The sequence below is a fragment of the Hemibagrus wyckioides genome, linkage group LG21 (genome assembly GCF_019097595.1).
Source record: "Hemibagrus wyckioides isolate EC202008001 linkage group LG21, SWU_Hwy_1.0, whole genome shotgun sequence".
Lineage (NCBI taxonomy): Eukaryota > Metazoa > Chordata > Actinopteri > Siluriformes > Bagridae > Hemibagrus > Hemibagrus wyckioides.
Window position 1 is genome coordinate 5,199,724 of NC_080730.1, and position 14,446 is coordinate 5,214,169.

General features: G+C 36.6%; 2 protein-coding genes across 3 annotated transcripts; one reads left to right on the forward strand and one right to left on the reverse strand.

The window, feature by feature from the left end:
• Window positions 1-963: 963 nt before the first annotated feature.
• On the forward strand, window positions 964-13,305 carry LOC131342886 (bile acid-CoA:amino acid N-acyltransferase-like). 2 transcript variants are annotated; one of them, XM_058374173.1, is made up of 11 exons: window positions 964-1,159; window positions 2,865-3,074; window positions 3,191-3,290; window positions 3,612-3,829; window positions 4,489-4,664; window positions 5,916-6,032; window positions 7,346-7,425; window positions 8,382-8,475; window positions 8,922-9,002; window positions 11,602-11,737; window positions 11,816-13,305. In XM_058374173.1, the coding sequence occupies exons 1-11, from the start codon at window positions 979-981 to the stop codon at window positions 11,926-11,928; spliced, it is 1,506 nt and encodes a 501-aa protein (XP_058230156.1). In that variant the 5' UTR covers window positions 964-978; the 3' UTR covers window positions 11,929-13,305. The 2 variants fall into 2 exon arrangements, 1 of the variants encoding a protein (XP_058230156.1); XR_009203076.1 differs by lacking the exon at window positions 11,816-13,305 and having other exon boundaries at window positions 8,922-9,082.
• On the reverse strand, window positions 12,667-14,063 carry LOC131342887 (protein S100-B-like). The gene is made up of 3 exons (XM_058374174.1): window positions 13,941-14,063; window positions 13,576-13,711; window positions 12,667-12,813 (listed from the first exon to the last, which is right to left on the reverse strand). The coding sequence occupies exons 2-3, from the start codon at window positions 13,705-13,707 to the stop codon at window positions 12,667-12,669; spliced, it is 279 nt and encodes a 92-aa protein (XP_058230157.1). The 5' UTR covers window positions 13,708-13,711; window positions 13,941-14,063.
• Window positions 14,064-14,446: the final 383 nt, after the last annotated feature.

Below are 14,446 nucleotides of genomic sequence, written 5' to 3' on the forward strand. Positions count from 1 at the left end.
GAAGCTTAAAGACCATGAAGTCTTCATATTCATTCACTGACACCAGTTGGGCATCCGTTATGATCAAATCCAGCAAGTCCTCATACAGAGGATCTAAAAGAAGGTGTTATCCAATGTCAAAGTCATTTAATCCTAAATCAGTGGTAACAGTAATAATTAGCAAGATTAAAAAAAAAAAAAACTTAATAAATCATCTGAAAGGGAGGTTCATTTGAAAAATATTAAGTTCAATGCAAGATGAAGTGGTCAAAGTGATCTTTTAAAAGGATTCATGCACAATGCATTAGTGACACCATTTCTAAAAGGGACAAGACAAAACATGATTCAGGTAAAGGATATATGGAATATTGAAGATAATGAAATAAAATAATTACCAGGAAGGATCATGATCATCATTATTAGGGTGTGGTGCTGAGTACTTTCATCATTGGCATGAGGACACAACTGACACTAAACATTAAAATAACAGGAAATAATGATTAAATGCAGAAGAAGACTTTTTTAATAAATTAAAATTTATTATTATTATTATTATTATTATTATTATTATTATTATTATTATTATTATTATTATTATTATTTAATTTATAAAAATAAATTAATATATATTAAAATTATTATTATTATTACTATTATATTAATATTATTATTATAATTATTATTATTAATAATAATAATAATAATAATAATAATAATAATAATAATAATAATAATAGTGGGGAAAAAATAAATAACAAATTTACATGACAGAATAATAATTTCTCATGTGGTGTTAGTCAGAATGTTCCCACACTCTTATGGGACATTTCTAAATGTTGTCCCAATTTTTTAATCAGTCTCTCAGTGTCTGTCTGTGTCAAACCCACCCCAGCAGTTCTCAACACACACCTTTTAATATTTAGCACAGCGGCACCTCCTCCGGTGTGTTTGTGACGTCATCAGGCACGTGGTCACGGTAAGTTTCAAAACAGTGAAACCATGGGCGTCGCAGTAAGAGCACAGAGATGCGGTTACGTTGAGAGCAGATGCGTAGGGTCTGAAAATCAGATGAGGATGATGATGATGATGATGATGAGGGGGTTAGTTGGTGTTCGCACCTTCTCAGGATTGTCCCGGAAACAAATTCATTGTCCTCGCGCATTAAAAAAGACTTTCCACGGTAAGGGCGTTTGATCTCAGTAATTATTTATTTATTTATTTACACCTATTATTTATTACATGGTAAACTGCACCTGAAATGCTGCGGGCTCGGCTCTAAAAGAAGTTTTACTCTCCTTGAAGTCTTTTTATAGTCTTTCGACAGATGTGCACATCTGTAAAAGTCGTAATTTTAACAAACCATCGTTATTTATTAGGCAGTAAATGAGCTCACGTGACATCCAGCAGTGCAAAGGTAAACAATCACACAGGATGGATTGAAAATGTGTCATTATATTGACTTAATATCTCTTTTTCTATTAATAGGATACAATAATGAGATAATTTCAAAAATAACGAGATACTGAATTAAAAATAAAAAGATAATCTCTTGAGATAATGAGTCACCGATTTCTAGTTATTAAGTCGTAATAACAGGTTGCCAAGTCAAATTAATGACACAGAATAATTTGTTCACACTAAACGGTTCAGGATTTACCTGCAGAACAACTAATAGAAATGAGATTAATTCAAATGTGAGGTTATGTAAAGGAGTGTGATGAGAATCAAACAGAAATCTAACCCCAAAAAACACTTCACTTGCTTGACTTTTAAGCTACATGTCTTTCGCTTTATGCCACAAATGAGCATAAGATAAACAACTGTCAGAAAATAATCTTAAAGTGTATTTAAATCAGATGTTTATAATGTAATAATTTTCAGGATAAGCACTCCAATAAACTGTGATGGTGTACCATGTTAAACAAAAAACCCTTTTTTTGTTTTTAACAATAAGTAACAAGTAAATAAAATGTTGTTTACCTTTCTGCTTTGATTTGTACTTCTAATTGTATAGAAAAGATAATGTTAAAGATGTTACTGTTGTAAGAAAGGACTTAAATTTTAAATAAACATCGTAATATGTAGTCAGGTTTACAGGTGGTGATGAATTCGGATATACTACATGAGGAAAAGTAGTCCTGTGCCTCCTGTTCTTTAGTGTACTATTGGGGCTTAATTCTAAATTATGTTTTTATGTTTCTATACCTGGACATGATCAACTTTAGGTATTTTAGGCTCCATCCAGAAAGTGTTTGTGGCTCAAAAATATTTCAGGGTTCGAAATAAAGAGCGCTGACTTTTAAGTTTTAAGGTTTTGAATCATTATGCATGTGACCTTTGGTTCAAACTGGAATGTTAAGTTTCAGTTCAGGAATGTCTAACACTTAAACCCTCAAACTAAGTCGGTAAGCTAAGATGGTGAGTTTAAGTGTTTAGGGTTTGACTATAAGACTGAACTGTAGGCATTTTGGTGTTTAAAACATATTCTCTATGTCATTCTGTTCGCATTGAGGTATCATTTTAAGGCTTGGATTTTGAATGATTGTTTTTGTTTCTCCAGGTTCACAGGTTTTGGTTTTGGTTTAAGGGTGTTGAACATTTCAGAGAGAATGTCACCATGACTAAAGCTATCTTCAAGGATTCTCAAACAAAAAAAAAAAGTTGACTTGACTTTTTGGACTGTTTTTGTCCTCTGCTGTCTCATGTAATCCTTCCAAAGTTCACATTTTCAGCTTTACTAAAGCTTACACAACCTTAATACTTTAACTTGGTATTGGTTAATCAATACAGAGGACAGCATCCTGGATTAATCTATACACCAGCTATAAACCCGCATCTAACTTGTCCTTTTTTGAGTTCAAACCGATGTCCTTCGCTCTGTGCAGGTCCAGTGAGATGGACTGCAACATGCAGACCAGCTCCATTATTAAGAGCAACACCTTGTCGTGCTTTAATTGATGAGCTGATCGCTCTGGAGGCTCATCATCTTCCATCAAACTCCCCGGTGACCATGAGAGCTCAGCTGACCTGTGAGGATGGACATTTGTGGCAGTCCATTTCTCATTATCACACCGATGAGGATGGAGTTGTAGACCGTAAGCGATTTATTTTTACTGTTATATTTACTGATAATTTAAAGTGTCGTTTTTTCCTACTAGAAGGTAGAAAAGGTAAGTAAAAGGAAGGTAAATAAACTTTACATCTGTAACAGTGACTAAACATCCCTCTGTTGGTGGTTCGTATGTCGGCTGTGAGCCGATGGGCCTGTTTTGGAGTCTTCAGCCTGCACCTGGTGAAAAAGAAGGTCTGAGGTAGGAGGAAAATTGTCATCTGGGGTTAGTCTTGTTTATAAAGCCTGAACTATGAAGACAAAAGAGGCAGCTTTTTAAAAATTGCCTCTTAAATAAAATAATATCAGGAATATTTGAAAACTCTATAGTTTTATAGCATAATATTTATATATCTCTGTTACCTCTGAAGATCAGTAATTGTTAAAAAGATCTGGTTGTATGACAGTGCATGACATTTGACTTTTAATTACTTGTAACCAACATCTCTTTATATATTTCTTTGGATTTATTAAATAAAATTGAGATACAAGCGATTTTTCCTTTTCTGTCCCATTCTTCAAGGTTGAGAAAGAAAGATGTGGAGACTCCATACTCAGTGGATGTGTCTGTGCTGGAAGGCCACATTTCTCCTCTTAATTCCTCCATAGATGAGCAGATTAGCAGAAAGCATGAGCGTGAGCTGGCTACTGTCTCACTTCAGCGATGGTACATGGCGCCAGGCGTGAGGAGGATCGAATTACGCCAAAACCAAGTGGTGGCGACTTTATTCCTCCCTCCAGGTTAGTCTGAATTATTATAGACCTGGTCACGCCTTCTTTTGGAACGGCACCAAGCCGTGACTTTCTTCAGTGGAAGTGTACTGCTTCTTAAATTTCAACCTATACCCTATAATCACCCACCCAAATAGATCTGGGGGCTTGGCATTCCATAGGACACATTGTGTGTGTGGTTCAGGAGTGATTCAGATATTCTACACCATATTTGCTGTGGTGATTGTACAATGGCAAAACCGCTTAGCTAGTTCATTATGTAGGAACAACTGAGACTTCGAAGAAAATGCATCCTGCATCCTGAATCACATACTTGGGGCGGGGCTACCAGGTGCTGATACTGGATGAAGAAACAAATTCAAAATGGCTGACAGCCCTCTGGTGGACAAAAAATATGAACATCATTTGTCATCAACAAGGAAACGGCTTATATTTCCGATTATTTAACAAACCATTAATGTTCCATTTGCGACAATACCTCTCTTCTAAAATTGATACACTGACCAATAGAGAGCACAGTGTAAATGCACAGTATTTATTACATCATTAGGGACACTGCTGTTATCTCACTATAAGACAACAGAAATGACTGTATTATTAGTAAGCCATACTGAATAGAATGTTCATGAGGTTTCCTTGGAGAAGAACGTCTCTCACTTTTCTTCAAGGTCCAGGTCCGTTTCCTGCAGTTGTAGATCTGTTGGGTGTGGCTCGAGGCCTGATGGAGTCCCGTGCTGCTCTGATCACCTCACATGGTCTGGCCTGCATGACTTTATCCTACTTTGATCACAAAGATCTTCCTGGACCCCGAAAACGTGTCAACGTGGGAGACTCATACTTGAAGGTGAGGTTATTTGTCCCTTTCAAAGCAGCAGAAATGTATATTATTCCAATAATTATAGTAAAGATATTCCCATTATTGCCCCTTCCTCAGGAATTCTAACCAGTTGTGCCGATTTCTACAGAAAGCTTCATCAACTCCACCTACTCCTGCTGTTATTATTGCTTATCTGCTCTCAATATAATATCACATCCCTAGTTGGTAATATTTGCCATAATAACACATTAGTAATTTAAATAACTGTGATCTTTTGCAGGATGAAGGAATGCAAGATCTTTGTGTAATATCTCAGTTATAGTCATGTGTGCTGAAAGTCAGGTTATAGGATCATGATCCTTCTACAATGCAATAAAATAACATTTTGTTATTGATTGAAGAAACTCAGAACCACTGTGCTGATACAGCTAATAATAGTTCGTGACACGGCAATGCTTTGCCTCCTAACAGGAGGTCATATCAGGTGACATGCAAGGGATCCAATTCTACAGACGCTCTACTGGTCCCACAAGGCTCAGTGCTTGGACTGCTTCAGTTCTTCAGGTCCCACTCTCTTGTTGAGGTCCTAGGGTTTCATACCACTGCGATGGTGATTGACACTAAACTCATTTTTTATCCTTTCATCACTCTGACACTCTGGCTTCTGAACGGATCTCACGATGTCTGGCAGGTGCTGCTGTACATCCCTAAAGACTCATCACCCTGTCAAGATCTTGTGATCTCCCTGGACAACTCTCAGGTCTCGCCATTTGTCACAACCGACTGAACTTCTGTCCTCACATCACCTCAATTCATCTACCATGCTGTGGTGTTTGTTTCTATCCACAGAGGCAACACAGGTGCTGGTCCAGTTCCTTGTTATTTCAAGTCTGGATTACTGCAATTTATCACACTCTACTCTGCACCATGCTCCTTCAGAAGCTCTAGCACTGCTCGTTTGTACCCACAATCCCACAGGGTACAAGAAAGACATGCATCAACACTCTTTCCCTGACCTGGCTCCAAGGCTGTTGAATGAACTCCCTCTGACTGTTTGAATATCTTTTCACCATGTGCTTTTTTTTTATTTTATTTATTTCCAAACTGTACCAACCTGTTCTACAGGGATTTAGACTGCTCTTAATCCCTGACCTGTGAACTAGCATGAGGATTTGTGGGGATTTTTTTTGAAAGAGACAACAAAGCACTTCTGCAAGTCACTCTTAATAATCTGTCAAACAGTGTGTGTGTGTGTGTGTGTGTGTTCCCATTCCCTAGGCAGCATGGCAGGTTCTGTCTGATCACCCTCAAGTGTGTGAGGATCGGATTGCGATCATTGGCATTTCCTTCGGGGTCTTTATAGCTCTGCGGATCGCCACGTCCCTGTCGGTTAACGTAAGACATTGACTTTAGACACTGAACAGCTAATCACGTTAAATAATAATGCTAAAACTGCTTTTATTTCTTATATTACAATAGCAATCATTTTATTGCACATAAACACAATGCTAATACTTGGACACTGCATCACCTAGCTTATACACTGAAGTATTCTAGGAAGCTATTCAATTCACTAAGCAGCTTCTGATATGTAAAGGTCTGTGCACTTTATACATAGCAAAATCGTATCATTGGATCAACTGTGAATCACATATTATAAGACATTTTTCAAGTGCTTGCAATTTTCCATGTTGAAATTACAATCAGTGCTTTTAATAATCATGAAACAGCTTTAAAAAAATCGCTCAGGAAATTAGCGTTTCTATGATTTCAGGTTTAAGGAGAGTAAGGGAGGGCAAATAATAATGATAATAATGATAATAATAATAATAATAATAATGATAATAATAATAATAATGATGATGATAATAATGATAATAATAAAAATAGTAATAATAATGATAATAATAATAATAATAATAATAATAATAATGATAATTATTATTGTTGTTGTTTATTATTATTATTATTATTATTATTATAGCTTTATAGATCAGAACTGCTTTTGCAAAAATGTGCATTCTTTTTTTCAAATTATTTAGCAAATTTTGGATTGTCTAATGTCCACATGGCTGAGATTTTCAGTGTTTTTCTGATATTAAATGTTCAAGTCCATCTGCAGTGAATAGTGCTTTGTTTCTTAAAACACTACTGAATCATTTTCTAATTATATGCCTTATTCATGAAGTGTTAAATGTAGACACTTCATTACAGGCCTATTTGATCTTTTCGGATCAAACTATAACCTTTTTCTCTTTCCCATATAAATAATATAAATTCTGTTTTTAATCATTTTCAATATTTAATCAATTGATCTTAATTGTATATTTTAATTAATCATAATTCTATATGTTGATAGATGTTATTTCCCACTAATGAACCCAAAAGATTGTCTATTTCTCTATTCTCTATTCTCTATACGCTTCGTTTAACGGCACGTGAGATTCCAGATAGTGTCAGTTAATATTGGCGAGTACAAGACACCTGAGTTGACTGGCTCCACTACTGCTTTTATAAGCGAAAAGGGCATATTTCAAGTTAATGTTGAGTTGCGGTGTGAAATGTGTAAAGGTTTGCAGGTCGGGTAATTTAATCAGAGATTAATGTTGTACCTCATCATGGCAATGTACTGAAACATCATGTAGGGATGATAAAAATCATTCTATCCCACAACAGACAAGTTTGTTTTCCTCTCATAACCTGTCTAGCCGAGGTGCGTGGTTTGCATCAACGGGCCGGTCTGCAGCATCAACAAGTTTTTCGGTGAAGACGGAGAGAATATCGATGAGTGAGTAACTGATACTGTGTGATATTTTATAGAACACGGACTCGGCTTTAACCGTATTTCAGCATGAAGAAAGTCTTCAGAAGAGAGGACAGCTTTGTGCTTTGCAGTCTATTAGTAACATAATAAGCTTCAAAGGCTGTCTATAGCTGCCGTAATCACTCCCTTTGGGAATTCCAGGTTTTTCCAGCGCAGAAATGAACACAAAATCAAGCAGACATCATGATATTCTGAGGAGCTTTTGATGTTTCAGAATTACTGCAGATTTGGGCCAGGATGTGTCGAACATGAGTACAGCTATGACAGAAAGTAATTACATATGTGTAATTACATAAATTCCAAATTTTGAGGGTAAAAAATGCTGTAAAATCAAGAATTTTTCTCACAATATTCACAATAAGACTCCTTAGAAGGACTGTATAATGTAAAGTATAACAGGAACTAACTTCATTTGTGGATATTTCACGGCACATTAAAAGCAGCTATACACAAATAGCTAAAGTCTGATGTGTTATTAATTAAATAGTATAATTGGTAATGTTGGAAAATTCCTATGAGATAACAAGAATAAAATTATTATCTTGTTTTTGCCTTCTTTTTTTTTTTTTAGAATAAATATTATAGCAGCTTAGCTTATTTTTATTGTAATAAATAAAATGCCTGCAAATGTTGAAATTGTATTCAGTTTAGTTCAGATTCAAAAATGATAACACAACAACAGTTTCTAAAAGCTAACAAACAGAAACTGTTGAACATCCCAAGCCTGACAGATGGAATGAGATGGAATGGTAATAAACTACACTACACCAGCAGGGGGAGGCATTTTATTACACTATTTATGCATCGAAAGTTCTAATACAATGTGTGCTCTATTAACAAGACTCATGCAGTCAAGAAGCAGACAGAATTAAGTGACTCAGACACGATCATTTATATTTTATCATCTCTCATCTTTCCAGAGACCAAAAACTCTGGAATATTAACGATCGAGGCTACGTGAGTTTCAGGGACTACTGTTTACCGTCTAACGTTCCACCTGAAAACTTCCTTCAGGTAAATAAGCACAAGTGAACCGGATGAAAGGATTTGCAGGAAGTATTTCTTTTTATTATTATTTTTCAGAGATTGGAGGCTTAAGAGGCTTAGTTTAGTCCTGTTTGGAGCGCAGTGTTCACTATCTGTTATGAACTTATTGTAAATTATATTTGTATTAATTATGTTAATAATATATATCATATTTAATTACATAATTATGCTTAGTTTACCAGGATTATGTATTTTATATCTAAAAATAAAAATAAAATGTGATCTGTTCATTATTAATACAGAGTTACGGGATTTTCCATTCCCTTGTCATTTTTATGTTCGTTTGGAAACAACATCAAAATCGGACTTTCCATTTGGCCGCAAAACTACTGGTTCTGGTGTGGCCTGATTATGTTGCTATGGTAACGCAATGACCCTTGCATGACCTGAAACACTGTATGTGTCATCAACAGATTGAGAAGTTGCGCTGCCCTCTGCTGTTCTTCATCGGAGAGGACGACTTGTGCTGCGCGTCTGTGGAGAACGCAGACGAGGTGAGGGAGCCGTGAACGTAGACGCACACAGACTGAGGTTTCAGCGATGTCTAACTTTTCAAAGATGGGGAAAAATAAAAGTCAGTAATGGTTTATAACCCGGATGCAACGCTGCATCTTCTGGATCTCTTTTTTAAGCACTCTATCTATCTATCTATCTATCTATCTATCTATCTGTCTGTCTGTCTGTCTATGTGTCTATCTATCATGACATCATCAGATTAAGTAATGAAATTTAGCTAAAATCTTTCAGAACCTCTTAAGTCAATAGACTTCTGAATAAACAGAATAAAACAATAAACAATCATTTAGAATTCTCCTAAAATGTTTGAAGAAGTAGTTAGTAGTATAAGGAAATACAGTACAGGTGCAGGTACAGTAATAAGTAAAGTAGTAAAAAATAATCTAAACCAGATAGTCAGTGATGCCTAGTTCTTCTTTTTCTTCTTCTTTCAGCTTTTCCCTTCAGGGGTCACCACATCGAATCATCTCTCTCCACCTATCCCTATCTTCTGCATCCTCAACACATGCACCCACTAGCTTCATAATCATCATTTATTCCATCCATGTACCTCCTCTTTGGCCTTCCTTTTTTCCTCCTGCCTGGCAGCTCCATGTCCAATATTCTCCTATCAATATACTCACTCTCCCTCCTCTGAACATGTCCAAACCATCTTAATCTGGCCTCTCTCTAACTTTGTCCCCCAAATGTCCAACATGAGCCGTCCCTCTGATGTACTCGTTCCTAATCCTGTCCAACCGTGTCACTCCTAAAGAAAACCTCAACATCTTCAGCTCTGCTACCTCCAGCTCTGACTCCTGTCTCTTCCTCAGTGACACTGTCTCTAAAACCATACAGCATGGCCGGTCTCACCACTGCCTTGTACCAGTGATGCCTAGTTACCAAGTACAATTAATTATGAAGCATTTTTCTGTGATAACAGCGTGAAGGAACATCATTTTTCCATGTTGCGGAAATGAGCAGAAATACAACATAAAATTAAGTATTTAGTGTATGTAGAGCTAACTAAGCAGCTTGCAGCTTATCCTGAATTGCAAATCGATCAGTATTTTTCTAGTGATGATTATTTTTTCTTTCTTTCTCTCAGAAGGTTTTGTTCCATGAAACTGTACGTGTCTGAGAGCACACCAAAATGAACATTAGGTTATATCTCTGAAACACTTTGGCTCAAGAAACTTTTTGTTATGATGACAAAGATTGAGGACGTTGATGCATGAGTAATGTGGTAGCTTAGTGGTTAAAGTGTTGGAAGACTGAAAGGAAGGTTTGAATCATAGGTCCACTAAGCTATCACTGCTTGGCCCCTGAGCCTTAATAGTTCAGTTGCATAGAAGAGATAATGGTAAGTCGCTCTGGATAAGGGCATCTGCCAAATGTAAATGTAATGTGAGTAGTTCCAGATGGACATCTACTGGGCCTGCGATATAAAAAATTGCTACATTTGCTTATCATTTCTGAGTAATTTGTCCTAAAAGCTTGGAACTGCTTATCATTAGATTCAGTAAAGCATACCGAGTCGAATGATATCCAGGTTTACTGTGTTGGCCTTTTTGAATTGTGTGTTACAGTATCATTACTAAACTCTCTAAGCATCGTTGTCTTATTCCAGCTCCTTATTAAGCACTTGCATGCTTGCTAACTAATACATAACATCTTATCAGCATTTAAAGTGCTTGAACCCTGATAATTGCTGCTTTTTTTCCCCCTTCCCCCTTCATGTTTTCACACATTTTTATCGTAGCTGTGTAAGATGCTGGCCAATAATCTGTGTATTGCATATCTGTTCAGCAAGAAGCCGAGAGTTATTAAGGGTTATACTGAGAGAATTAAATCTATCCTGTTCAGGTCTGAGGTGAGGTGAAAAACCATCATGTCCCACCACATTATCTATATTAACACTTTTTTCATATTAATAATTCTACATATCTAAATACACTACCAGTCAAAAGTTTGGACACACCTTCTAATTCAATGTTTTTTTTGTTTAGGGATTTATTTTCTACATTCTAGAACAATACTGGAGATTTTAAAACTATGAAATAACACACATGGACTTAAGTAATCCATATGTAACGACAAAAAACAACAGTCAGTTGTTATTTTAAGACACGAAGGTCAGGTGTTCTGGAATAGTTCTTGCAAGAACAGTATTGTCAAGTGCATTTGCAAAACCCATCAAGCACCATGATGAAACTGGCTCACATGAAGACCATCCCAGGAAAGCAAGACCAAAACTTACCTCTGCTGCAGAGGAGAAGTTCATTTAGAGTTACCAGCCTCAGAAATCACCAATGAACAGCACCTCAGATTAGAGCCGTTATGAAGGCTTTACAGAGCATCAGTAGCAGACATATCTCATAGGCTGCCTTCAGCATTGTTTTATGTAGAAAGAAAGAAATAAACATCAGGAAAGACCATGGAATTAGAAGGTGTGTCCAAACTTTTGACTGGTAGTGTATCTGTTACATGGAAGTTCCTTAGAAGTAAAGAAAAGAATTCTGTACTAACACAAAAGGAGCAGGACAGGCAAGTGTAGCCGTGTCGTGACTGACACGTTTGTTTTAAAATGTTTATCAGATTGAAAGACGACTTCACGTAGCAGGTAAATCTCACCTGTTCACTCGAGTGTCATACCCTGGAGCCGGTCACCTGATCGAGCCACCGTACACACCAACCTGCCGCACCTCCACCTGGGCCAATCGACCCACTCATAGTCAGTGCACTTTAATTCTTTAATTACTTCCTTGCTGTATTGTACAATTAGCTTATTCATGTTTTGTGTGTTATTCAGCTATGATTCAGTGGGGAGGAAACCTGGTGGAACACGCAGCCGCTCAGGAGGACTCATGGTCACGCATCTTGACATTTCTGGAAAGTAATTTAAGAAGGGAGGACACAGCTTAGATTTCAGCACACCCTCTCCATTTGTTTTGGTCTTTTGCTTATCGCAAGAATCTGTCCTTTACATCATCAGCTCGCAAGAAATGCATTAGCTGATCTTAAGATAAGCATAGCTTTGGCATCACAGCATGGATATCTGGTGCGCATTTCCCAAAGGCGCTCTCAGCGATGGTGTCTTAAATTAAAACATCTTCGAATCAGCAGTAGTTTATACATCAGCAAGTATTTGCATGAATCGGCAATTTTTTAATGTTGTCACAATCAAGGCGGCTGATCAAGTCAGAAGTCACTATTAGCCGTTTTATTTCTATTCATTTAGACCTCCAACAAATCTGCAGATCAAGGAGGAGTAAGAAATATGTGTTGCCAGATTGGTGTGATTTTGTTTTTTTGCATCCAAACTTGTGAGACATGATCTGGCAACCCTGGCAGAAATTTTCAGAGTTGCTTTGTATGTTTCTCTCCTACCAGCTAGCTCTTCCAAAAACATATGATGGCTACCATGTAGAAAGCGTAAAGACTAGCACGGGCTTTAATAAAGACTCATTAAAGCCAGTCGAACATAACGCACTCTGAGTAACACGATAACCAAATGGTTGCACAGACATGAGCTCATAGAGGCAGACAGTTTGCTTCTGTCACTGACAACAGAACCAAGAGTACGATTCTTGCAATAAAAATCTGAGAAAGCACTGAGTTTATTACGATGTTTTTATTTATTTTTTTACGGAGTCGATTGTCTTAATGATGAACCCCCATGAACAGATCGTTGCACGCTGATGTCACCATGGCGATCAGGGGTATGAACTCCTGGAAGTCGATCTCTCGATCTCTGTTCTGATCCAGATCAGAAAACAACATGTCAAGGGTATCCCTGTCCTGGATTTTCTGGGGAGGCAGGAAATATGCACAGCCATTATCAATATCATCAGGCATTTTATAATTTTTTTTTATAATAAATCGATTTTGTTTCTTTGTTTTTTAATTCAGAGGGTTTAAAATGGTGCCTGTTGCGTGAAAGCCCAGTCCCGCTTGATTGAGTGTGTTACAAGACTACGGGACTTAACAGATTAAAAGCACCTAATTTAAGTAATAAAAGTAAACATTTTTTGATTGTTTTACAGTTATAAAATACTTTTGTTCACTTGAATGAACATCTGTTTTAAATTTGCTTTTCATTACTGAAAAAAGGGGTATACAAACTCCGACATATAAATCCAATCATTTCTATTTATGATCACTGTGAATAGGACAGATTAAACATGTATACTATTAGTATGATTTTAAATGAATAGCTGGTGTGATAAAAAATGAACCTGTACTGTTATTGAAAAAATATTGCAAATATTGTGCTCTCATTCCTCTGTGGATTAAATAAAATCTATTTTGTTCTACAGAATAGTGACACTGGTTTTGTCAGTTTTTTGTTTTTTTTTTCATATTTAGGGCGTGTCATTTTACTCGAGAAAGCTCTGCCTCTGAGACAGATACTACCTCATACTTTGCTTGCATAATTTGATAGTAAAAAATCATTGTCCATAAACCACAAGTGGAAAATCGCACTGATTTGAATGACAGGTGACTCACTCCTTTCACACCCATTCCATGGGTGTACCTAACAAGCTCATAAGACTGATCCCAAACACTCACCATGATAAATTGGCTCATCTCGTTGTTAATGAGAAGCTTCAGGTCAGCCTTTTTCAGCTTACACTTGTGCCTGGAGTACTTGTGGAAGATCTGCACGATGGTCAACATTGCCTTTTCGAGGTCTGACAACATAGTTCTGACGCATGCCAAAAAGAAAAGCGTGTTATGATTATTTTCTACAGAACCTCAGTGCACATTTCACTCATATTGCAGTTCTGGAAAGATATAATACCAAATATCGTCCTTCAAATTAAATATAAAAATGATACAAAAGATCTGAGCAGCATCATGATCATGCACTACTTTCAAAATATAGATTACATGAATAATATTACACTCTATTTTTTTATTACTAATATAATTACCTTGAGGAGAATATCCGTGTTTTTGCTCCAGAGTATAAAACGTCCTTCCTCGATGCAGACACCACTCCTTGTGAACGGGACGACTTTACAGAGATGGAGTTGAGTGTGTCAATCCATATTGATTTTTTTCATCCTTGAAAGGCCAAAATGTGGTTAGTAATAACAGCAGAATGGATTTCAGTGGGCAAAGAACAGAAAGCTGTTTGGAGAAATAGATACCACTAAAAGTCATTAATGCAGAAGTTGCGATGCTTGTGTGGACTTCACGAATTAGTCAGCAGGCATAACACCAGAAATCTTGAAACTACAGCCTATAAAAATTGGCTCAATACATAATTCATTCATTTCTTTCTTTGGAACTTCTCCTTTTTATCTCATTAGTAGTACATGGCTTTGCATGCATTTAGCATGAATTGCATTAATTTTCCTCATGTTTAACTAGAATCTTAATCACGCTATTGTTTCTGCAGATCTGTTCATACCTGTACTTCAATTTCCTGTTTCTT

What these genes read in the sequence shown, in the direction of transcription:
- LOC131342887 (XM_058374174.1), bottom strand. Translation starts at nt 13,707, where the DNA reads ATGTTGTCAGACCTCGAAAAGGCAATGTTGACCATCGTGCAGATCTTC. An exon ending in AGATGAGCCAATTTATCATG is followed by an intron (nt 12,814 to 13,575) that starts GTGAGTGTTTGG and finishes CTGCCTCCCCAG; the next exon opens with AAAATCCAGGACAGGGATAC.
- LOC131342886 (XM_058374173.1), top strand. Translation starts at nt 979, where the DNA reads ATGGGCGTCGCAGTAAGAGCACAGAGATGCGGTTACGTTGAGAGCAGA. An exon ending in TGAGGATGGAGTTGTAGACC is followed by an intron (nt 3,075 to 3,190) that starts GTAAGCGATTTA and finishes CATCTGTAACAG; the next exon opens with TGACTAAACATCCCTCTGTT. An exon ending in CTGTGGAGAACGCAGACGAG is followed by an intron (nt 9,003 to 11,601) that starts GTGAGGGAGCCG and finishes AATGTTTATCAG; the next exon opens with ATTGAAAGACGACTTCACGT.